At 44.6% G+C, this 26,042-nt stretch overlaps 1 protein-coding gene across 4 annotated transcripts in view; it reads left to right on the top strand.

The window, feature by feature from the left end:
• Nucleotides 1–26,042, top strand: part of PLCB2 (phospholipase C beta 2) — a 152,553-nt gene that overhangs the window by 110,708 nt on the left and 15,803 nt on the right. Inside the window, exons 23-28 of one of the 4 annotated variants that reach the window (XM_029598518.1) lie at nucleotides 310–404; nucleotides 1,029–1,125; nucleotides 3,972–4,016; nucleotides 8,864–9,074; nucleotides 9,547–9,715; nucleotides 16,779–16,952. In XM_029598518.1, coding sequence (XP_029454378.1) covers nucleotides 310–404; nucleotides 1,029–1,125; nucleotides 3,972–4,016; nucleotides 8,864–9,074; nucleotides 9,547–9,715; nucleotides 16,779–16,829 — 668 coding nt within the window. In that variant the 3' untranslated portion in view covers nucleotides 16,830–16,952. Of the gene's footprint in view, nucleotides 1–309; nucleotides 405–1,028; nucleotides 1,126–3,971; nucleotides 4,017–6,765; nucleotides 8,828–8,863; nucleotides 9,075–9,546; nucleotides 9,716–16,778; nucleotides 16,953–26,042 lie in introns of those variants that run through there. The other 3 variants (XM_029598517.1, XM_029598516.1, XM_029598519.1) reach the window with 3 other exon arrangements.

The following is a 26,042-nucleotide window of genomic DNA, read 5'->3' as shown; positions in this document are numbered from 1 at the left end:
CGCCGGGGAATGCCTCTTTGGGACCCTCACTATAAGCTGTGAAAGGTTGTGTGTACTTCTAGTTGGACTGAAGAACACAGTTTTCAGCCAAGTCCTTGGAGCGTGTTAGGAGAGTGAGCCAGGAGCTCAACAGAAAACAAAAGTGTAGGACCGGACTGTGCAACAGAGCTTCCCTCAACAAGAAAGAAGACTCAGCAATGAGCATGGAGACTGGGAATGTCTCATTGATGTCTGGCGGTTGGTCACCATGAAAGATTGCATGTTGAGGTGGAACACTAAGGATAGCTATGTTCATATTTTTGCTTTCAGATCTGACCAGTGCCCTTTCCAATCCTATCAAGTTCTTCAATGCGCATGACAAGAAGTCAATGAAAGACAAGGATGGTGCGCCAGTCACGGTGGAAGTGAGTGTTTCAGAAGAGCTCTCAGATTACATTTTTTGATCCTGAATTGCAAAATGTTGAAGTTGCTTCTACATTTTCGTCATAGGACAAGGTGCATCAAAATCCTGATACTCCTGTGACTTTGGATAGATTAGTCCTGTTCGGAAATGGCACCTGAGCTCTTCTTCTAACTGTATTTAGGATAAGCAGAAGAAGCAGAGTGGCAGTCTGCCAAACCTAAGCAGCTGAACAATTGTTACAGAGAGAGGGGGAAGGATGAGAACTGGCGATCTTTTAGTTTAGTGTTGAAGAATCCTGAAGAACCTATCAAATTCCATCAACCTTAAGATTTACAGGAGAGCCAGTGTTGTATGTTTGTTCACAGAACAAATGTATGTGGAAATCGGCAGGTAGCTTCATAAAACTCAAGGGGGGGTCTCCTGTGGGTGCCTTCAAATTGCTTGCAGAAATCTAGAAGCAGCTGCACTGAATCTGAAGCTGAATATTAACGTGTTCTCAGCTAATCTCAATGTAGAGAAAATGTTCTCCAGTCTGTACTGAAGGTTATATTATGTCTCTTTATCAGCTACTGAGTCAGCTTTGCTGTGTATTTAACTTTGGCATTGATTGATATTTTCTTCCTAGCAGCAAAGTATACAGAAGAACTGCCTGGCATCTCAGATCAATGGCATGCTGATCCCCATCAAGACTCTGAACGCCTCCCCTTCCAATGGCCCTGCAGGTGAATGTGGGGTGGCAGGGAGAGGGCCAGTGAGTGCTGTCTACAAAAAGCAGCTCTTAGCAGGATCTACTAGAGTGGAAAGAGATTACAAGTGCAGCTGAGAAAATTAACAAAGCTTCTGTCTGGTTGATAGGGTGTAGTCCCCCTTATCACACCTGATACATCTGCTGCCTTTAGGGTAAGGGTCCTGTGTCATAGTCTTGGTACCTGAGGTACAGCAGACTGGATGCTTCTGTTGATATCCAGAGCTGCCAGCTACTCGGAAGAGTTCATGTTAGGCGTGTGCAGCCAAAAAAAATGTTCAGATGTTTTTTGGTTTTGTTTTTTTCATTCATGTCATTGTGGGGTTTTTTTTTTTTCATTTTATTTTGATTTAGTGCACACTAAATCCCATTGAGTATGCAGTATTTAGTACACACTAATTTGAGTAGTACACACCAAAATCAGTGTGCATTAAATCAAAATGAAACAAAAAACAACGAAAGCATATTCCTAGTGTCTGTTGACAGTGAGCTGTACAGGCAGTATAAAGTAATAGTGTTCAGGATTAAGAAGCGTTTCGATAAAAGCTGAGAATCTTACGGGGCAGCACATTAGAAGAGGGTAGAATACTCAGGTACGTAGATAAACTAGTGAAGGATCGCTTGGATTTGGCTGTATAAAGATCAAAATGCAGAAATGTGGAGAAGTTTGTCCAGTTGGGAATGAGCTGGAGCCTCGCCTCCCACTCCTCACCAGCCTAATGGGGGGAAAAGAAATCCCTGAGATGTTCTGATCTGTGCCACGGGGGTAAGAGTGTGTGAATGAATAATGGGGACAGGTGCGTGTTACTCACTTGGCTTGGCATCGATTTTCACAGTTAAAGCGTGCGCAGACCTTCACTTCAGAACTTGCTACCAGTGTAAAGTTCACCTTGGTGTCTTGTGCCTGCTTCTTGTGCGAGCAGAGTTTTGCTGGGAAAGTGCATGCAGAGATTTGAAAATGCCTTCTGTGCGCGGACTTTGCTCTCCCCCTACCTAAACATGCCATCAGGAACTTGAAGGTCTCCTCTCAATGCCCCAAAACATCCACGCATTCTGGGGTCACATTGAGGAAGGGCCGATTTCTGACAGGTAAAATGCATGTCACCCGCGGGGTTTGCGTTGCAACTCATCCTCCCCATGTCCCAGACCACACAGCTTGTGCGCAGAACAGATTCCATCACACAGATCATCAAAAATGTATTGAAACACACCCTCAGCTTCAGGGGAACAGCAGCAGCCCTTTCTTAAGATGTTATAGCTAAAAGGGCAGGAAGATCACAGTGAGGGCCGTTGTTAGAGTGTGTGGGGGGAGGTTGCAGGCCTGCAAATATTTTATGCCCAGGGCCTAGCAATATGAGTTTTAAGGTCAGCTCTTTGTAGAGCTGACCTATATATATCTGCTGACCAGCCAGTGCCGCAGAGATCCCTGATCTTGCACGCTTTGCAAAGGCTATTTCCAAAGCCTTTTTCACAGGTATTCGCAAAATTTGGCAACCTGAAAATTGAGCAGCCTGTCTCTGGGTGTGGGGAGAGGGCAGGGAATGCTACTATGCTCGTAGTTTCGCATTTCTAAGCTATGTATGTTTGGAAGGGGAGAAGTATTCACAGAAAAAGCAGGTGCAAATCTGCGCAGGTATTTTTAATTGAATAATATATTTATTTATTTAACAATGCATAAGCAAAGAGCAGTTTACAATAAAAATAGCATCCATACAAATATAAAAATAAACCAATAGACCTGATCATCCTCTTCACTGCTGCACTCTTTACCCCTGCAACCCCACCCACTCAGGCAGTAGGGAACAGAAAGGCTCTAACATCTTTCAGGAAATTTCCTTTGTTCAAGTCCGACCACACTGCAATTGGCAACAACAACATATTCCAAAGTTGTGGGGCTATGCTGGTGAAAGCTCTTCTACCAAAATGCTACAGTCTCTAAATCCATATCTTGCTGAGGTTGACAATAGATGACCCTGTGAAGACTGCAGGGTCTACCATTCCGCCTTTTCAGACAAGTACTTTGGGCCATACTCCGCAAACAGCAAACCCCCCCCCCCCCCCCCCCACTGTCAATAATTTTGAATTGTATCCTCTCCATCACCCGAGACAGAATAATAATGGAGCGGCACGCTCATTTCTACTCAGACCACACATTAACCTTGCCGCCCTGTTCTGAAGACGTTGGAGCTGACTGATCGCAGCAGTCGGCGTTCCCTATCAACAAAACAGTTTTTCTGCACATGTTTTACCTTTGAGGGATCCGTGCAGGTGCAAAGTATGCAGTGAAATCCCAGTGCACACTGCAGCTGGCCTGCCCCCGGCTTCAGGTCCTAACGAGGGTATTTTACCCTGCGGGGAAGGGAAGGGCAATTTTTAAAGGGAGTTTTCCGGGATCTGCGGGCATCCCTATGCGAATTGCCACTCAGGGGGATGGTAACAGTATAGTGTGGACGCTCGGGGGATCCTTTTCTTTAATGACTCTTTCACGAGCGGCTGGCGATGCACGTGGTCCCTTCATTGCTACAGAATGGATTTCAAAAGGCTCTGTTATGCTAGGCAATGCATTTCAGTCAGTGCATGGACTATTATTAGTTAAGCAGGTTTTATTCTTGCAATTGTACCAGCTCTTAGGTTCTTGTAATTCTTGTAATTGTAACCAATTCTTAGGTTCAGTATAGGCCGCATTGCCCAGTTTGCCATCCCCAGCAGCAATGTGATAGCGCCAGCCTCACCCAGGCATTCGGATTTGGACTCATGGGGAGGAAGATGTTGAGCTCAGCTCCAGGTTCCAGTCGAGATTAATTTCTGTTTTATACTTTTCAGGACCTGCAGCCTCGGGGGCAGAAGATGCCAGCAAAGAAGATACAGGTACTTTACAGACATACTGCTGCTCACAGGAACGTCGCAGCACATGTAATATCTACGTCTTTCTCTGGTTTCTGTTTACACATTTCTTCTAATTCAATATATTTCCTTGTTCCTCCACCTCTCTTTTTATCTCTCTCTGATTTACTCTCTTCTTTTTTTTTTTAATTCAAGTGGCGTGGTTGCCCTGTTAATTCATTTAGATATGTAGACAGTAAGATCAGCAAACAAATTAATTTCGTGCATTTGTAACGAGCTCTCACGAGTTCACTCCCTTCATCAGATTAGTACAACACAACCTCAGAAAACCAGTTCTTTGTTGGTCTTTCTTTATAAAGAGAGTAAAACGAGTGCATAATGACGTTATCTGAACATGCATGTATGCTGGATGATGGCCGCAGGTTTTTCCTGGTCCATCCATTTGGTTATGAATCTCTTTTGAAGATGTTTTCACCTCTTTTTGTTCCTGAAGACCTGCACTGTGGGAATCCTCTCCACAACTTTCCCCAGATAGAAGTTGCTTCCTTCCTTTTTCTCAGTCATCTAACTCATTCCCTGGTCCAATCATTGCTACCTTCATTGTGATATCAAGGTCCCTGACTGGATATTTCATACATATACTGTTCCTTTTTCGACCTATAGGCATCCCCATATTGAGGTAGCTCTCAGAGTATAGGATGAATAATGGAATTTTTTTCTCAGAGGATTAAATCAGAGGTTTTTCCCCCAAGCTTCCCTAGTTCAGGGTGTTTTACCGATTGGACTGAAATCTGCGGTAGCTCATCCATTCTTAAAAAGGCCAACACTGACATGTCGAATCTGGCTGGTTATCACCCTGTCTTCTCTATTCCATTGTTGGCTAAGATTATTGAGAAGGGAGTCCTTCGACAGCTGCAAGAATTTCTGAATGACAATCATATCTTATACCCTACTCAGTTTGAATTCCACCCTCACAGTAATATGGAATCCCTACTGTTGTCTTGTTTTGATTCCATTTGGCAAGGGTTTGAGGTGGGCACAAAGTACCTTCTAGTTTTAATAGACTTGTCGGCAGCATTTGACACACTAAACCACTCTATTCTTCTGCAGCATGTGGAATCGCTTGCTGTTTCAGTGACCGTGCTGTCTTGGTTTTCCTCTTTTTTTTTTAACTGACTGCTCTTATAGAGCGATTGTGGGGGATGCCAGTTCACAATTATAATTAAAGTTTTTATTGAAAGAAGAATCAAGCACCATAAACAACACAGAGCACATCATCTCTCAAGATGTATATGTAATACAAAAGAGCCCCCTTACACCCCCCCCCCTTCCCACCCATCCTCTCCCCCAGCCTCCAGTCACAGTATCTAACAAGCAGGCAGATGAACAGAAGAATTAAGAGTTTACATTCATCGGACATCAGCACATAGCTCCTAGCGAGGAAGTAGTACTAAACTAAACAGATGAGAAAATCCTTATATATCAAGAAAAACTCAATGAATTAGGATGTAGCCTTTCGTCCCCAACATAATACAAATACAAAATCAAAGAGCAGCACAGGCTCCACATGCTGTATTCAACTACCTCACTACGTTGTTTCCATTGAACGTAAGGAGCCCATATGGCCTGAAACTTAGGAATTGCCTGTGCTTTACAGGCCGAAATGTTACTAAGTAAGTATACCCTGTCCAATTGACTATATACTTCGGACAGAATTGGCACCAAAGCTGACCGCCACCGAGATGCAAGGAAAATTTGATGAAACAATAATTGTGCATGAGCAGTGCCCTGCATACTGGAAAGGTGTAGTAAAACAGATTTCTCACAGGGCTCCATATGTAACCCCATTAACAGTTTCAGAAATGTGTGTGTATATATATATATATATACACAAAACTGTGATTATGAGAGGGCATTCCCACCAGATATGATAAAAAGAGCCCTTCCCCCCACATCGTCTCCAGCAAGTGGAATCAGCCTAAGGAAACATCTGAGACAAACGCTCCAGTGTCAAATACCACCTATACAAAATTTTATAAGAATTTTCTAAAAGGTGTGCCGAAATAGAGCTTTTTACCTTTTAATGAAAAATTGCATCCCGTTCGCCCTCCGCTAGCAGACCAACATCTCTCTCCCAAGCCTTAATATAAGACGGCTTATCTACCAAATCAGCACTTAATAAATGATATAGCTTGGAAATCATTCCTTGCATCTTATCAGCCTGTCAGCAATTCCCTTCCAGGAGAGTTCTACCCAGGGTGAGATCCCTAAAGATATGGAAATTACTCAGAAAATGGCGTAATTGCGTACTTCCTCTCTGTGAGATTTTAACACACATGGATATTAGTTTTAAACTATATGCAGGTGATTATACAGTTTTTCTTCCCCTTTTCTACATCATGGGATATAGCACTGGAAAAGTTTGCTAGCTGTTTGCAGCATATCAATACTTGGCTGTCAGATAATAGTTTAGTTTTGAATGTTAGCAAGACTGAAATTTTATTGCTGTCTCATTCCGAGGTACCTGATGCCCCAACATCTTGGTCTCTTGCCAAGTCCATGATCCCAATTAGGACTTAAGTTAAAGATTTGAGAGAAGTTGTTGATTCTGCCCTCTCCTTTCACCCTCATGCACAGTCGTTAGTTCACAGTTCTTTCTTTAAATTTCAAATCTTGCTGACATTAATACTAATTCTTAACCAGGCAGATTTTCAGGCAGTCACTTAGTTCCTGATCCTATCCTCTTTAGATTACTATATCCTTCTTTTTTTAGGTCCACCTTGAAGACTTTTCAAGTGAACCAGAATTCTGCATTAGAAAGGAGGCACTACAGAAAGTTTTGTGTTTCTAGGGCCTCCTTGCCATTAAGCGTCCAGGAGAGGTGGCTGTCAGTGGGTTAGGAAAACGGATGCATTTTCTGCTCTTCTGTAAACTTTTGGGACTCCTCAAAAATTAACGCTTGCTCTGGGGCAGGTGTTAAATTTGGAGAGTGAAAATGTGCACGTCGGACGCACATCTTTTTTTTTTTTTTTTTGCATCGGGGATAATAGCTAAGAGCCTCATGAACATGAATTTACATGTGATGAGCACTATTAGCTTCACACTTGTTTGGACGCACGTTTTGGACGCAGTAATCCTCTTATTGCATTGGGGGGGGGGGGTGTTTTGAATGTGCGTCCAAGTGCCAGTAACGTCGTGCGCTCACCCGAGGGCACTGTATTGCTTATTGTTATTATTGTAATTATTGTAATTATTGTTATATTGGTCCAAGAGAACTAAGGTTCCAATTCATCCCTCTCAATAAACTAGCATGTGCTACCCTCCCCTAGTTTTATTGCAATTGAAATATTTACTCCAATCGTCCTTTTTTAAGAAATACTTCTAATTTCATTTCTTCTTCCCTGAATCTTCCTTTGCTTTGTTATCTGTAAAGGTTTGATGTACTAAAGGGTTTTCCTTATGTTGAGTGCATGGGGAAAATGCGTAGTACATAGGTCCCTAAGTGCAGTGAGTATAATGGAGGGCTCTCTGCTTTCCTCTTGTGCCAGTGCAGTTCAGCTTTGAATTCTGAAAGTCAAAAAATTCAATGCATCTTAGGATGTGATTCGATACAGATATTTTTCCCCATATGTGCAAAATGGAACTTTTCTCAGACCTTTGGAGATCAAAACAATATCAGGATCCCAAATGTACAGGAAAATAACACATTTTAGAAGTAAGGAACGTCCACGATTTCATTTTTACACATTTTAAAAAATGTTTTTGGTAGTCAGAAACCTCCAGGTTGAGGTTACTTGAAGGCCTAGACAGATTCCCTCTGCCTGTTGATCACTAGAGATCTGTCCTAGCTGAGAGGGAGGAGACTTCTGAGCAAGAGATGGTTGGTGGCAGGATGAGGAGAAAGAAAAAGAAAAGTGATTGAAAACAGAAGAGTTTGGAAAAGGAAATCGAGGACTGGCCCAGCAACTCCATGACAGTGCTGTGTGCTAACCTGCGAGAGACCCCGCTTTGAGACCCAGGCCAGGCTTCTGCTCCCGGTGCTCGACGGGACTACTGCAGGAGCAGGGAGACAGAGTCCCACCCTCGCATATACACAGGGCCGCTGCAAGGGTGTTAGGCACCCATGGCGAACCTTCTGCCTTGTGCCTGCCTCCCCTCCCGGTCCCAACCTCATTCACTGAGTCGCCACTCGTGGCCCGCCGATTGTTTGCTTTCCTCGGCCACGAGCAGGAAGGGCACTGCTTGCAGCCATTCGATTCTGTGCTTCTCTGTGTTGCGAGCAGGATGGGTGCTGCTTGTGGCCTGCCAGGTCTCTACTCCTCTAGGCCGCTAGCAGGATAGGCTCCGCTCGAGGCCCCACGTGGCTGCTCTTCGCTGCCCCCTAATGGTTGGCACTCTAGATGACTGCCTAGTTCACCTAATGGGACACACCGGCCCTGCATATACACAACAGCGACAGCCACTAGCTGGCTGATCACGTGTTGGTGCATTCTGGAAGGAACTGTGTCTCATGCTTCTCTGCTTGCAGGATTGTTTCTATAATTGCTGAGCTAGATGGGAGGGGTTAAAAATAGAGAAAAATCCAAGTAACTCTGCAGAAGGGCTGGTAGTGCTGTAGCCCAGCAGGGTGAGATTGATCTGCAAATCCAAAGAAGTAGAAAATAACTGCAGAACCTAAAGGGGAAAAAAATAAGATTAAGAACAAAGCCTCTGCAGGAATGAAGACCACTGGACAGAGAGTGTAACAGAGAGGTGAAGGGAGACTGGGACAAGGATACAAGGAGGGGAAGGAAGAAAAGCAGGGAGTAAGGCAGAGATGAGGAGGGGAAGTGGGAGAGGATGAAAGCATTTCAGGGCTGTGCCTGTTTCAGAGCCTCAGACTTCCAGCCTGGAGGAACTTCAGAAGCAGAAAGGATATGTAAAGATGCAGAGGAAGCAGGAGAAGGAGCTGAAGGAGATGGAGCGGAAGAGCAGTAAACGCAGAGAGGAACTTCTGCAGAGATACTCTGCACTCTTCTCCGAGCTCTGCAGCCAAGGAAACAGGAAGAAAGGCAGCAACTGGAAAGGCAACAAGAAGAAAAGGTACAGTGATGTCCCTGGACAAAGAATATCCCATCTGAAGCAATTATACCCTCCCCTCCACCTTCTCACACACCCCCTCCCCCCACCTAGGGGCATAGAGAGATCTCAGTGAAGCAGCAGATACACAGAGTGGAACTGCCCAGTGTCTGCACACATGGGAAACTGCTCTGCAGGGGGAGGGATGGGGGAAGATTCACAAAGTCCAGGCCTAGAGGAAGTCCATACAGGTTCAGATTAGGGGTCTGTTACTGCAGGATGTGAATGGGAGTAGGCAGAGTACCAACCTGGGCCCAAGGCACCCTTAATGCATTCTCGGGTGTATGCATAGGTGCTGAGAGCTCATCCTCCCACGGCTGAGGCCAACGCCAGGCTTCCCGACTGCTGTTAAGTGCTGCAGGGACACAGGACACCCAGCATCCTGGACTTCATTTGCCACTTACCCTCTGCATGATGCCTTCTGTTTCTGCTGCAGGAGTTTAACCGGAGACGAGAGTGGTGCATGGGGGGACACAGGAGAGATGTTGGACATCACTGATCCCCGAGTCCTGGAGCTGAAGCAGAAACTGGAGGTCGATCTGCGGCAGCTGGGGGAAGAGCTGTATGAAGGGATTCGTAAAAAGAAAGAGCAACACTGCACAGAGGTAAGGGGAACTGGAGAAATTCTACCTAAAGGCTGTGACATGGGGCTAGAGGTAGTTTTTTCTCCTGTCGATAGTGCACACGCCCTAAAGTCCTCCAAGAAATAGACCTGGGTACAAACCAGGGACATACCACAATGACAGGCTATCTAAAGGGCTATTACAAACATACAATATGTGGCAAGAGGGAGCATTAAGCACCACAACATATGTTTTGCATCTGCTTTGTCCAGGGACCTCAGAGTCCACATTGCTCCCCCTTTCAGTGACCGGGATTCATGCTTTTTTTTGTTTTGTTTAAGAAAAGACCACATATAAATATATTTTACATATACCTGTCTGTGGTCCTGGTATGTGATCAAGGCAATCAAATAATATAGCCACATTCATCAAAGCTTAGGAAGCAATAAGCATTATATTACTCCTGGGGGAATTCTGCACACAAAACACTTAAAATTCTGCATACTTTATATTGGTCAAAATAACAGAATATACATGACAGTCTTTAAGTAATTAGTTTAAAATGTAATACAGAAAAGAGTTATTACTTAAAGATGCAGAGAGTTAAATATTTTGAGCAGAATTTCCCTAGAGGTTCACTATAAGATTGTCTCTTCCACCCTCTCTCCCTACTCCCCTAGCCAGTCTCCTTTCAGTTTGCCCTCTCAGACCCCAACTCATGCACCTGCCACTATCTCTCCCCTCCCTCTCTAAGCTCAATCCCTTCCACTCTATCTTCACTCCCAGAGTTTGACCCCTCTCTCTGCCCCTTACACAGGCTCCCTCTGTCCCTCTCTCTCTCTCCCACACACAAGCTCCCTCTCTCTAGTGCACATACACATCCCTTCATACAGGCTTCCTCTCTTTCTCTCATGCACATACATACACACATACATCTTCATAAAGACCTCCTCTCTCTCACTTACACAAAACCTCATACAGGCTCCATTTCTTGCACACACACAACCACACAGGCTCCCTTTCTCCTTTATGCATACACCCTTACATAAGCTACCTACGTCTCTCACACACAACCCTGCACACTGGCTTCCTCTCTCACTCACCCCACACACACACATATAGGCTCCTTCTCTCTCTCATACACATACACATCCCCTTTACACAGGCTCTCTTTCTTACATATATACACATCCTCACACAGGCTCCCTCTCTCATAAACAAACAAGCACCCTCACATACACACAATCCCTTTTTCTCACACACCAACCCCCAATCTCTCACACATTTATATTTATATTTTATTTTGGGTTTTTATATACCGGCATTCGAGAACGCAGTCCCATCATGCTGGTTCACATAAAACAGGGGTGCATCGTAAACATAACTAAAAACAATGGGGCGGAAAATGCAGTTACATATAACAGGGAGATTGGAACTTGGCAGAGAAAGAAGAGAAAGGACAGGTTATTAATTCAAACATGTAAACAATAATGGAGATGGTTACATATACACACTCCTTCATAATCTCCTCACATAAGCTCCCTCTCTTTGGCACCCACACACTTGCACCCTCACACATGCTCTCTCTCTCACCCCCCAGGCTCACAGTTTTACACACATACACACACACAGACTCTCTCTCACCGGGGCCTGCTCCAACTTTGCTGTGAGTGGGACGGCCTTCATTCGTGGAACACCTGGGTCTGCTTCATTTTCACCACCAGTGGAATCCAACCCACTCATAGCACACAGGGGCCTGTTCCTTCTTCACTGGGAGTGGATGGCCTCCGCTCGCAGTGAAAATGAAGCAGGCCCTGGTGTGCTGCAAGCGGAGGCCATCCCCAGGGGCGGATTGGCCTATCGGGGGATCGGGCTTCCCCCGGTGGGCCGGTCGCTCCCATCACATGATTTTTTTTTTTAAACTTCCCGGCCAAAGACAAGAAGAGGATCTGCTGGCGCTGCGGCCTGAAGAGAAACCTACGGACAGGGCCGGTGAAAGCACTAGGCCTGGGCCTCCGCGAGCAGTGGTATCCCGAGGGGAGCCAATGCCCCCGGGCGCAGGGAGGCTCATGCGGCGCTGTGACAGGCAGATCGGCAGGGCCGTGGTGAGGCTCATGTTACCACGGCCCGAAGAAAAAGATCGCGTTTAAACGCGCTGATGTTTCTCCTCCTTCCTGCCTGCGTGGCCCCGGAAGTAAACGTTGCCGGAGCCACGTGGGCAGGAAGGAGGAGGAGCATCAGCGCTTGCAGAAGAGGAGCAGCGCTTGCGGGTCGCCACGAATCATCGCAGCGGCCCGAGAAGAGGAAGAGGCCGGGTAGCAGGACCGCCGCAGCCTGAGAAGATCAGGGCCGCTGCAGAGCCCATCCTGCGGCGACCCGCAAAGAGGAGGCCCAGAGGTGAGAGAGAGGCTGAGGGTCTGTAGAGTGTGTGTGTGTATGAGATGAGTTGAGACATTGTGTATGGGAGTGAGGTCGTGAATATTTGCAGATATAGCATGTCAGAGCCTCTTTGTGTGTGAGAGAGAGACAGCATGTGACAGTGAGTGCCTGTGTGTATGAATGATTGTATGAGAGAGAGCATGTGACAGTGAGAGCCTGTCTGTGTGTGAGAGAGAGAAATGCATGTGAGAATTAGAACCTGACTGTGTGTTTGAGGGAAGAAGATGGAGAGAAAATAAACAGAAAAAAAGACAATATAAAAGGAATTGGCAAAAAAAATAAGAAAGGGAAGGTGGGAAAAAAAAGCCTGTGACCAACCGATTAGAAAACTAAGATCAGACCGCAAAGGTAAAAAAAAAATAAATTACTTTTTAGTGATTGGCACATGTAATCTTTGGGAATGTGCAAGAATAGCACTTTCTCTATGCGGATCTCACAATGTACGAGATCAACATGGAGGAAGTGGAAACCCACGGGGCCTGCACAGAGGAGGCAGCAGAATGGGCTTCAGTGTCAGTAGCAGCAATCGGCACCTCCCCAATAGCCATGCGGCAGTAGTGACAGTGGCAGCAGAGGAATGAGAGAGGCTCCGAGGTTGCTGGCAAAAAAGAGGGGGGTCTGCCTTTACTGTGTGCGTGTGAATGCATGGGACTCTGCCTGGGGGTCTGTGTGTGTGAGAATGAATGTGTGCATGCCTGGGGGTTGGGGAGGGAGTGGTGTGAGAATGACTGGGAGCTTGCCTGGGTGTGTGTATTTGTGTGTATGTGAGGGAGCCAGTGAGTGTGAGAGCATGAGTGTGTATGAGAAAATCCAAGGGAGTAAGAGTTTGTGTCTGGAGCAGGAGAGAGTGTCTTAGAGCCTGAGAGTGTGTCAGTGTCAGTGAGAGCGAGAGGTTATGGTGGATATAAGAGCATGAATGTGTATGTATGTGACAGTGTACGTGTGAGAGAGAATGGACATGTGAGTATTAGAGATGTGTATCATGTGATCGATCGTCTTAACGATCGATTTCGGCTGAGGGGGGAGGGAATCGAATCGTCGCGGTTTTGTGTTTTTAAATATTGTGTAAATCGTAAATTGGGGGAGGGCGGGAAAACCGGCACACTAAAACATCCCTAAAACCCACCCTGACCCTTTAAAATAAATCCCCCACCCTCCCGAACCCCCCCAAAATGGCGCCGGCCATATTGCCGTACAGCAAAATGGCGCCGGCCGTACGGCAACACGATTCGAGTGCAGGAGGTCGTTCCCGGACCCCCGCTGGACTTTTGGCAAGTCTTGTGGGGGTCAGGAGGCCCCCCCAAGCTGGCCAAAAGTCCCTGGGGGTCCAGCGGAGGTCCGGGAGCGATCTCCTACGCTCGTGACGTCGGGGAACAGAAACCAAAATGGCGCCGGCGCCATTTTCTATCAACGCGCCCGACGCCCGAGAGTGGAAGATCACAACGGGACCCCCCCCCACTGGACCCCAGGTAATTTAAGACATTTTGGGGGGGTTCGGGAGGGTGGGGGATTTATTTTAAAGGGTCGGGGTGGGTTTTAGGGATGTTTTAGTGTGCCGGTTTTCCCGCCCTCCCCCTTCCCCTCCCCCTTCCCCCAATTTACGATTTTTGACGATAAATCGGGGGAATTCCTATTAAATATCGCCTCTAACGATTTTTGACGATTTAAAATATATCGGACGATATTTTAAATCGTCAAAAAACGATTCACATCCCTAATGAGTATATGTGAGAGAGAGAGGATAACCTCCTAATCCTCGACAATATCAGGGTGACTGGAAATCAAGAGCTCCCACAGAAGGGGACAGCAGGGCTTTTAAAAATCCTTATTAGTTTTAATTATTGAATATTATTTGATGTCTGCTCTTTTTGAAATATTTTATTGGTGTTATATACTAATTTTTGAAAATTTCCCTGAGTTAAATTACTGGAGGTTCTATTCATCAGCAGTTTTGAAATACATATTTTTAGTATGATTTTCCTATTGTGATGTTTTATAGTTCTTGATTTTATTGTTTGATGTTTTATGAAGAATGATGGTATTTTCTGTTTTTCCATTGCTGCATTACAATCAGTCTAACTTGTTGTGATTTCCAGTTCAGTTTGTCTGTGCATATTTTATGGTCCCTTTATTCACCAAATTGTATGTGTAATTGGGTACCCATGGGCCAGTATGGAGAAAAATCCTCCGGGCCACTATTTTCCCACAATCCGCCCCTGGCCATCCCTCTCACCGCGAAGAAGTTACAGGCCCCGGCGTACTGCAAGCAGGACAGCCTGTGCTCACGGCAAGCTGGGGCCTGCCAAATTCTGCCCAGAATCTGCGCAACTGCACAGGAGGGGAATTCTGTGCTCCACAGTAGTGCATAATTCCCCCAGGACTATTATAAGGAGGTGCTGCCCTCTCGACATCTGTTTCTTGTTTCATTGGAGTATCCAGAATTTTCCTCTCCCACTGCCTCTTCCCTCACACACTAGCAAAATTTCATCTGTAGCTATTGATTAGCCTGGAGCCTGAACATTTTCCACACATTCCTCTCCAGGCCGGAAGGAAGAGGATGTGTATAGTTACTTGGTGTTTCTGTAGCAATGAGTGTGCCCATAGCTCTGCTCCCATCTAAACCCCTTCTTGGCAAGAAAGGAATGGGGAACTTTCTCATTCTGTTAATATACAGTGGAATAATATTCCCTTTATCTGGAAAGTCAGTGTAACAGGAGTAAACAGCTCACTGCCTGGATTTGCATTGGAAACAGAAATCATACTGAGAAATACCAAAGGCCGGGGGGGGCAAGATGGTGCCTGTTGCATTAGAAATTGCTTGGGTCTCTCTTCCACTTTATGGGGGGAAGGGGGGGGTTGTTGTTTTTTCTTTACTCATTTGGTTAGTTCTAATGCTCTTCAATATTTACTTTTGTGGAGATGAATTGTACCAAAGCATAAGCACTGGAAAAGGAGTGTTTTCATCGGTAAATGCCAAGTAAATTTGCTTCATCAGGACCAATGGACTGTTTCATTGTGAGATCTCCTGGGCTGGAAGATTATTATTATTATTATTATTTAACTCTTTTCTATACCGACAATCATGATACCGATCATATCATATCGGTTTACAAGGAATAAGGGGGTTATAACATTAACATTGGAGAAGAAGCAAAGTTACAATAAAACAGGGTCGTGGGAACTTGGGAGCTGAAGTAGCTAGAGGCTGAGGTTAAACGAAGTAAACTTAACAAGGGTACATTGGGAGTGCCTTCAGTCACATATGGAGAGTTCTGTATAAGTGGCACTTATAAATGAACCGAAACAAGCTACGAAAGGGACGCAGAATCAAAAAAGGGGGGATAGGCGGGAGGGATGGGGAGGCTTGCTGGAATAGAGGAGTGGAGGTGGGGGGGTGGGCTTGCTGAAACAGCCAGGTCTTGACTTTTTTCCTAAATGTCAACAGGCAGGGTTCCATTCTGAGATCTGGAGGAATGGCATTCCAGATGGCTGGTCCCGCTGTCGAGAAGGCCCGTTCTCTGGTGGCTGTAGGAAGGGTGGCGTTGGTTGTGGGGGTGTGTAAGCTTCTCTGAAGGGTCTTGTAGCGGTGTGGAGTCTGAATGGGATCTGCAGCTTGAGCTGGAGCTGATTGTGAATGGTTTTGTGGATGATGGTGAGGGACTTGTGTAGGATTCTGAAACTTATTGGGAGCCAATGCAGGTTCCTGAGGATGGGTGTGATGTGATCTCCACGGTTGGTGCTTGTTAAGATTCTGGCAGCCGATGCGACTGTGACAGGCATGGTGGGCATTCCTAATTCCCCGGCACTGATTAGGTCACCTATCCCTGAGGTTTTCCACTGGCAACAGCATCTGGATCCTATATATAATCAGAAGAGGGGTCTTTTGTGGATCTTACTGTGGTGCTTTCTGGACCCAAACAAGCCACAGTATCACAGCTAGGAACCTGACTAAAGGACCAGTAGATGGTGGATTGGATGGATGGCTGCTGCAAGCTACCGATCCGACTGCGGGAGAAGCAATCTTGGAGGCGTATCAAAGATTGGAGGCTCTGGATGGTGAATCTCCTAGCAAGATTTCTTTGGATTCGGTTTAGCAGGCTTATTATGGGTGTCGGTTAAATTCTTACATTTACTTTCTATGCAAAAATCTATTGGGGTAATGGATAAGAAATTATTAACATGAGACCATTTTACTGCTAACTTACAAAAGAAAGTGGGAAAAATTCAGCAGCACATTAAACAGCAGGCTGTATCTTCACAAGCTTGGAGTTCAAGCTTGATTAAAGAAACCTTTATGTTAAGAAATATAAGGGTGTCCCAGAAGTCTCCCTTACTAAGTGCATCAGTACCTTCTGAGACACTGGATTATGAGGTAGTGAACACAGGGTAATGGTTATCAGACACTCTCCAATGGGAGGTATCTTCTCTATGTGACGCTGGTCCCAATTGGTCCATGCTTAACCTCTTTCTAATCCATACTTAGCCTGTACTCATAGAAAACCATGGCTTATAGTGGATGCTGGATGCTGGATGCAGTATGTTTATACCTTTAAAGAGGTCATGGAGTGACATCTAGTGGTATAAAGGGTAAGATTTGCAGGAATGTATGCAGTCTTTCTCTTACTTCCTGCTCCGAGTTTGAGCTGCTTGTTCTGTTTTGGTACAGAAACCAGGGGAGTCGCATTTTTCAATGGAGAAGGTAAATCTAAAGGCTTAAGGCCTACTCTCTGTTGGAAGAGTCCCCGGGAGGAATCATGGAAACATCATCAAAGATAACAGCCTGCCTTGTGGAAGGCTCGTCATTTAGCCTAACTTCTGAATTGGATGCACAGAAATAAAGCTTAAAAAATAAAAACAAAAATATATAAGGTGGTACATTTTTATTGGACTAACTTAACACATTTCTTGGCTAGTTTTTGGCAGCTAACGCTCCCTCAGGTTAAAGCAGAATGAGCCAAAGCAGGGCCGGTCACTCTAGTCACGTGGTCTGCCGAGCACAGCTGTGACAGAGCCGTGCTTGGCAGACCACGTGGTATCTCCGGGGCGGCAAATCCCCGGGCCGGTCATCATCGGGAATCCGCCCCTGAGCCAAAGACACTCCTAGAAAATGTAAGTGAATTATAAAAGGCATTTCAATGACAATGTGAAGGGAGGGACAGTGTGTGTGTGTGTGTGGGGAACTAAAGTTAGCTGGATAATTTAACTCTTCCCCGCAACACCCCTAACTTAGCCAGTTACATTCTAGGCAGATAAGTGTCCAACTTCTGAGTTATCCAGCTAACTGCATTTGAATATGGACCTCGAAGGGCAGTCCGCAAACCTAAGGGCCTTGAAAGACTCCTCGTTCCCCTCTGCCAGGAAAGGATCCAGGGAGAATGGTGTGCGTAGAAGCATCACTGTTACCAACTATGCCCCTAAGGTCCACCAGCTGGCAGGACAGGGGTTCAGAAGGAGAAGGGAGAATACTGAAAATGCCATAAAGGACAAAACATTAACCATTAATATTCCCAAACAGAAATATATTTCTGGGTTTGAACGTTTTAAAAAAATCTCTGAGTCCCTCAAAACCCAAAAGGAGTGCCGCCCCAATTGAGAACATAGTAATTAACCAAGGCCTTGTTGAAGACAAAGGTTTGGAAGCTATAACTTTGTCTAATTTGAATCTGACTGAAGAGCTGGAAGTATCTGCAGAGATGCCAGTGGAAAAGTCAACTTTGTTAATTTCTTTCATTCGTGTTCCAGATCAGGACTGGATCCTGAAGCTTTCCTTAGGTAAAACCTTTTGAAGAACCCCAAGTAAGGCTTTACCTGGGTGTGTGCATGGAAAATGTTTCATGTTATGTTGGTTTGTTTTGGAGATATGTTGTGTGTATCATTTTGTTTTCCCATCTACATTGTTCATTTCGTTCATTTCAATTTTAGTTTCTGCTCTTCTTTCGCCCATAATCATTTTTACAATGTGCATACTTTTCTTGGTTTTGCATACAATGTGTGCTAAAACTCGTTAGCGTAAGCTGAAATGACATAAAAGACAAAGAATATTTTGTTACTTTTTTGTATTTTTTCAAATGGGGAAACAAAACAAAACAATATAACTGTTCTTTAGTTTAAATGTCTGATAATATATGAAACTCAGATCATATATTATCATATATTAAACTAAAGAATCGGGGTGGCAGGCGATGGCCAACGAAACTGACATGTCACCCTCAAGCAATACAGGAAGTGGGAGGAGAAAATAGCAAAATAGCAGGGTCATTTATCAAATAGCGTTATGGCATTTTTGCATGCGTTAAGCACCTTTAACGCATGCGAAAACACCTTTTAACGCTTGCAATTGCACCATAACGTATGATGTGATGCAGATCAGAAAAAGAGGAGGAGTTGAGAGCAGACTGGGGAGAGGGAGAGAGTGAGAGCACCTAGCTGTAATGCCCTTACACTAAATAGGTATTTATATCTCTATGGGAGGCCCACCTAGTAATTCGAGATGAGGTTTAGGTATTAGTGTAGGGCCACTTTGACATTCAAAATGAGACATACGAACAGAACAGTGCTCTCGTGTGAAGATTTGATGACCTTCAGAGTGAGGAAACTCACTCAAAGATGAGATTTGTGCAATGTTCTCTCAACCTAGCTTGATGGACTCTCTACCTGGGTAACATCAAGCTAGGTTGAGAGAACATTGCACAAATCTCATCTTTGAGTGAGTTTCCTCACTCTGAAGGTCATCAAATCTTCACAAGAGAGCACTGTTCTGTTTGTACGTCTGGAGAATCCCTTCTGCAGAATCTACCAGAAGTAGAGAGATAGTGGATGCCCTGCAAGGGGCTCTGTTCAAACAAATGGTAATAGAACCCATGAGGGAGGGAGTTATACTCGACCTAGTGCTCAGTAATGGGGATAAAGTCTCTAATGTCCATGTGAGTGCCCACCTCAGCACCAGTGATCATCAAACAGTATGGTTTGATATCGCAAATAAGATACAGAGAAGTCACAAGAAGACCCAAGTTTTGAATTTCAGAAATACGGACTTTGTTGAAATGGGGACGTACCTGGAGGTAGAACTAGAAGACTGGGAGAAAATGAGAGAGAGGTAGAACAACAGTGGGCCAAACTAAAAGGAGCAATTAGAAAGGCAACAAATCTATATGTTAGAAAAGTAAACAAAAGTAAGAGAAATAAGAAACCGATCTGGTTCTCAAAAGAGGTGGCTGACAAAATAAAAGCAAACAGAACAGCATTCAGGAAATATAAAGGATCCCAAATGAGGAACACAGGGAAGAATATCTGGTGAAACTGAGGGAGATGAAGAAAAAAATAAAAAACCAAAACGTCAGGTGGAAGAAAGGATTGCCTAAGAGGTAAAATGAGGTGACAAAACATTTTTTAGATATATCAGAAAAAGGAGAAAGTTCTGAAGTGGTATAGTGAAATTGAAAGGTGACAAAGATGAGTGTGTGGAGAGAGACAAAGAAATTGCTGAAATATTAAACAAATACTTCAGCTCAGTATTCACTAAAGAAGACCCTGGACAAGGACCGTCGCTAGTTAACAAGAATGTGGGTGGGGGTGGAATAAATGAAACTCCATTTACTGAAGAGAATGTTTGGGAAGAGCTAGGAAAATTGAAAGTGAACAAGGTCATTGGGCCGGATGAGGTATATCCCAGCATATTAAGGAAGTGCAGAAATGTGCTGGTGGGTCCGCTGAAGGACCTGTTCAATAAATCCTGGAAACGGAGTGGTGCCACAAGATTGGAGAAGTGTGGTGGTGGTTCTGCTTCACAAGAGTGGGAGCAAAGAGGAAGCTGGAAACTACAGGCCAGTTATCTTTACCTCGGTGTTGGGAAAATTAATGGAGACTCTGCTGAAGGAAAGGATAGTGAAGTATCTACAATCCGGTAGGTTGCTCGACCTGAGGCAGCATGGAATCAGCAGGGGAAGGTCCTGTCAGACAAATCTGATTGATTTTTTTGATTGGGTGACTAGAGAATTGGATCAGGGAAGAGTGCTCAATGTGATTTACTTAGATTTTAGTAAAGCTTTTGATAAGGTCCCACTTAGGAGACTATTGAACAAAATGAGAAGCTTCAGAGTGGGCATCAAGGTAGTAGCGTGGATTGCAAACTGGTTGACTGACAGGAGACAGCATGGAACCTTCTCTGAAGAAAGAATGGTGTTAAGTGGAGTGCCACAGGGATCGGTTTTAGGACTGATTCTGTTCAATATCTTTGTGAGCAACCTAGGGATAGAAGGTAAAGTTTGTCTTTTTGCGGATGATACTAAGATCTGCAACAGAGTGAACACATCTGAAGGAGTAGAGAGAGAATATAAAGTGACTTAAGAAAACTTGAAGAGTGTTCAAAGATTTGGCAGCTGAGATTCAATTCCAAGAAGTGCAGAGTCATGCATTTGGGGTGCGGCAATCCACAGGAGCTTTATTTGATGGGCGGTGAAAGACAAATATGCACGGACTGGAGAGGGACCTTAGTGTGATAGTGTCTGATGATCTGAATATGGCGAAACAATGTGACAAGGCAATAACTAAAGCCAGAAGAATGCTGGGCTGCATAGAGAGAGGAATAACCAGTAAGAAAAAAGAGGTGATAATGCCCTAGATCAGGTCCTTGTTGTGGCCTCACCTGGAGTACTGCATTCAATACTGGTGCCCATGACTCAAAAAGCACAAAGTCAAGATAGAGGCAGTTCATAGAAGAGCAACCAAAATGGTGAGGAGTTAGCATTGGAAGACTTATGAGGAGTGGCTGAAGGATCTGAATATGTATACCCTGGAAGAAAGGAGGCACAAGGGAGATATGATACAGACCTTCAGAAATCTGAAAGGTTTTAATGATGCACAATTGTCAAACCTTTTCCGTTGGAAAGAAATCAATAGAACTAGGGGTCATGAAATGAAACTCCAGGGAGGATGACTCAGAACCAATATCAGGAAATATTTCTTCACAGAGAGGGTGGAGAATGCCTGGAATGCCCATCCAGAAGAGGTGATAAAAGACGAAAACAGTCAAGGAATTCAAAGAGGCATGGGATAAACACTGTGGATCCCAAAAGGCTAGAGGTTGGAAATAAAGAAAAAAGTACATGGGGGTAACTGGAGATAGCTTGCTGGTGTGGCAGTTACTACCCCTTAATAATTAAGCCTTGACACTGGTTAATGCAACTCCAGCATTGCTCTCTCCTTCACCGGCAATCAGAAAAGGGGAATTGGATTCAGACTGCAACCTACAAGGGCCCTGACTTTTACAGTTTGGGGAACAAATAAACATGGGAGTAACTAACTGATCTGGTGTTTACTACCCTTAAATCACTAAGCCTTATACTTTTGATGCAACTCCAATATTGCTCTCTGCTTTCACGGCAACGATTAAGGGAAATTGGATTCAAGCAGCATCCAAGGGCCCTGACTTTTACAGTTTGGTAAACTGATAAGCATGAGGGTAAGTTGCACAGTGCAGCAGATGCTGGCATAAGCTTGCTGGGCAGACGGGGTGGATTATTTGGTCCTTTTCTGCCGTCATTTCTATGTTTCTATGTCATTTTAAAATGGCATCATAGCCCTAGCTCTACCCTGACAGGAGTAAGGGAAAATAATTTTGGCTTTAAGACAGTCTGCCTTTGATGTTGGTGATGAAGTTTGTTTATCCATTGACATGGAAAATTACATTTAGAGATTCTAATTATCTATTTTGGAAACTGGTAAAGCTGTCTACTTTTGTTGAAAACATCTTAAAGCAAGAGCCTGCAAACTTATATTCTTCCTCCAAATCTAGTCTTCTGATTTTAAAGCAGCCATGTACCCTGAAGTGCTCTCCCACTTAGACTACCTTTTACAATCGCCATCCTCAAGACACTTACCAAACGTCAGGCATGTGAAAATGCCATTGCCACCACCAGAAGCATCACCGACTGGAGAAAATGTAGACAGGCCTCTTTTCTCTTGCTCTCACTTCACTGGCTCCTGAACTCTCTACGTACCAAATTCAGAATCCTCCCTCTCCGCTTCAGAGCAAAGGAAGACAGTGTCCCTAGTTATCTGATGAAGAAGGCGAGAAGATATTGTCCCACTGGAAACCCTTGCTCATCCCATACACAACACCTGATCATGCCACCCCTCAAGGCTATCCAGCTGAAGAAAACAAGATCCCGAACCGTCAAGCAGCTGATCTGTGGAACTCAAACACCCCCACCACGAGACACTAACAAGCACCTGGCTCTCCAGCCAGCCAAGCCATGGACAACAAACCATTTCAGTGATGGCTCATGTCAGACTTCGGACAACTGATGCTCTCTTCTATGGGCACTGAACGGGGAACCCCAACCTTTGTCTTGATATTGAGCCCTCTTTTAGTGAAGCAGTTTGCCAAGTTGTTACCTTCTTTGTTTGTTGTTGTTGTTGTTTTGTAATATTTTTATTGTTTATTTCAACAACTAACAAATATAAACAATATTGTCAATAATAATGTTTACAAAAAGCTCATAAACAACATAAAACATAAACAGCATCACCCATCTCCCCACCCTTCCCACCCCCAATTTTCATCCATTTCCTCTCATCTTTTTCCTTTTTCCATAATGTTCAGCAAAGTATTACAAGCCATAATTCAAGATCTATTTACTCTTCAAATATTATCTAAATTTGAGTCCATTTTATTCTTCAGGTCAGAAGGGAGTGGTTTCACATATGGTGCCCATATTTGTTCCAGCTGAACTTGAGCTTTTTTTGAGCCTCTTCGTGCCGTCTTCCTCTCTATAAATATCCCTCTATGAAAGAGCCTTTCCATGATGTTAAGGTCAGGCCCACCAGTTCAGGCCATTTGCAAGGTTTAAGATGTAACACTACTAGGCACCCTTTAACCAACAACAATTTATGGGACAATTTAAGGTGTGAGTATACACTCAGATGGCCCAGTAAACAAAACGCTCCAGTCCAAGCTTGGGACATTGAAAGTATCATTTCACAAACTGCCAAAATATTTGTATAGGTCCACAGTCCCATAAGTAGTGTACTAACGAGACCAAGGGTTGAGAACACTTCAAACAGCTACCAGAAGTTTCTGCTTGGCCAAAATACAATTCTATGTAGAATCCTAAAATGGATCTCCCATAATACAATATATTTCATGGCCTGCTGAACTAAAAGATCACAGTCAAAAATATTGTCCTCCACAGGATAATCCCTAAATATCGGGACCAGATCCCTGCTAAGGGAAACAGACACTTGTTTCTTTTCCATTAAATGCAATAATCGCTGGAAAGTGCAGTTAACAAGTTTTCAATCTCCAAGTTTCAACACTTTCCCAACACTTTCCCAACACTTTTCCCAATATAACTGGAGAATTGCATATAAGTAAGATATTCCTTCTTATTAAAATATAAGTGTGGAATACAGGGTTCAAAGGAATGCAGTTTGCAAATTAACAAAGGATAGTGCACTAGGTACACCTTGAGAGCAAAGCTCCTGAAAAGATTTATTTGACACGCCCGGCTTAAAATTAGGTAAGCAGTGGGACATTTGCCACGTCAACCCCAAATGTTTCCTCACAATCTGCCAGCTCTTCCATATAGCAGTTGCCAGTAACAAATGCAATATATATATCAGGTGGCAGTCCCTCATTTTTAGAATGGATTAAGTAGGATAAATTCAAAGGCCTCATAAAATCTCTTTCTGATACCGTAACTGAGTTATCTGCTACCATTTCCAGCCATTCCCTTAATACAATTGCCAGGCATGCAATATCATACAAATGTATATCTGAGGACCCCAGACCACTTTCCTCTTTGGGGGTTATTAATGTAGTACATTTTAGCCTTGCCTTGCCTGATTTCCAAAAACAAAAAAAATTGAGCACATAATTTCTGCACAAATCTTAGGTGTTAGGAAAGGAGCCATCTGTAACTTGTATAGTACTTTGGGAATTAACACCATTTTAACTAGGGCCAAGCGACCAGACCGTGAGAGGGGAAGATGTGCCCAAGTCGCTAGTTTTTTTTTTAAATCCTGTATCAGAGGTTTGAAGCTATAACCATACCAGTACTGAGTGTTCTTGTGAACCTTGATACCTAGATACTTGATAGTTTCTGCCACCCATAACAAAGGAAAGTTAGGCCAGGTGTTCCTTAAATTGCCTGCAATATCCATGGCTTTAGACTTAGATTAAACTTCAAGCCTGAAAAGCTACCAAAAATACGAATATAATCTAGCATCTTTTGGGAAGGCAGCCCAGGCATTAGTCAAAACCATCCACATATCATCTACAAACAGCATCATTTTTAACTCTATCTGCCCTATTGGGATGCCACAAACAGTTCTATCGTCTTTGATTTTACAAATTAGGGGTTCTAAAGATAAAATGAATAATAAGGGAGATGGGGGGGGGGGGGCCACCTTGCCCCTTCCCAAACTAAAAATGGGAGATACAGAGTCATTGATGCAGATATAAGCCTCGGGATTCCTATACAAAAGCCTAACTGAGGCTAAGATAGAACCAATCTTCCCCATTGCAGCAAAAAGATAGTCCCACTCCACCCTATCAAAAGCTTTTTCTGCATCCAAGCTGACAACAGGGGATCAATTAGATGAAATCTGCTGCAAGACTCAAGCGCCAGTAACAAGCGTCTGACATTAGTACTCAGCTTCCTCCCCAGCACAAAGCCGGTTTGCTCTGGAGAAATCAAAAGAGATAGAATGTGCTTAATTCAATTAGTAATATCTTTGGCATATATCTTTATGTCTTGATTTAACAACGATGTCGGCCTATATGAATAGGGATCAGTCGGGTCTCTGCCTGGCTTAGGGAGAGCTACCCCACACATCGAGCTGGGCATAATCTCCTTCTCAATCATGTGATTGAATAGTGCATTAAAAAAAAAAACAGCCAAGGGGGCCTGAAAGTGCTTATAAAACAAAGAATTTAAGCCATTTGGGCTCGGGGACTTGTGTAACTTCAATTCCTTTATAACTTGGCTTATAACAAATTCAAAAAAATGCCTGCTCAAGACCTCCACCTACTTTGCCGTTAGGTGGGGCAATTTCAGTGTTATGAATCCTCCTGTAGCTGTGCTACGGGAGGCTTCTCACCTCTTCCTGGAGGCCGCTCCGAAGCCGGGGTCTCGCCTGCGGGCTGTCCGGGATTTGCTCCGGGGCCTGGGAGGCCTTCGATGTCCTTGGGGCCTGCCTGGGACTTGCTTGGGTCTGCGTGGACTTCCTGGATTGGGCCACTCCCTTCTCCTTAGGGGCCGGCCCGCTGCACTTCTCCTCAGTTATAGGGCCAGCTAGGTGTGGCCCATCTAAACTCCTCCCAGGGAGTTGCCTGTCTGCAGCCCTATAAAAGGACTTCAACTTCCAGTCAGCTTTGCCTTTGCAATGAGCCAGTCATCTGAGGAGCTTCTCCTTCCTTTTGGACTCCATGTTTCTGCTCTTGCTTGTTGTTCCAGTATTCCAAGGGATACCTCTTCGTTTCGTCTCTGCTGTTCTTGATCCCGGTCTCTGATGTCCTGATGTTCCTGACAACCTCCATCTCTGCCCTCCTGATGTTCCAGAAGGCCTGACGTCCTCAATGGCTAGAGGTCCTTATGTACCTGATTTCCCTGATGTCAGTTCCTGCAATGTTCCAGCTCTCCAAGTCCTCCAGGTGGCCACCCCGAGGGTAAATCCGTTCTGTCGATTCCTGTTTCCGGTCACTGGGGCCCCTGCCAGTTGGATTCCTTTCCTGAGCCTGCCCCGCTCCCGCATGGTCCGTGACCAGCCTTCTTAGGCTGCGTAGGGCGCGTAGAGGACAGGGTGGTCCGTGACCAGCTCATTGGGTCCACCCTGAGTAGTGGGCTGTGTAGGGCGCCCTGAGAAACAGTGCCCACCTGTCTTCGTCTAAGTATTCCAAGTCCTTTTCATCTTCGTCTGGATTTCCCAA

The sequence above is a fragment of the Rhinatrema bivittatum genome, chromosome 4 (genome assembly GCF_901001135.1).
Source record: "Rhinatrema bivittatum chromosome 4, aRhiBiv1.1, whole genome shotgun sequence".
Taxonomy (NCBI): domain Eukaryota; kingdom Metazoa; phylum Chordata; class Amphibia; order Gymnophiona; family Rhinatrematidae; genus Rhinatrema; species Rhinatrema bivittatum.
This window is presented reverse-complemented; position numbering and strand designations above follow the sequence as displayed.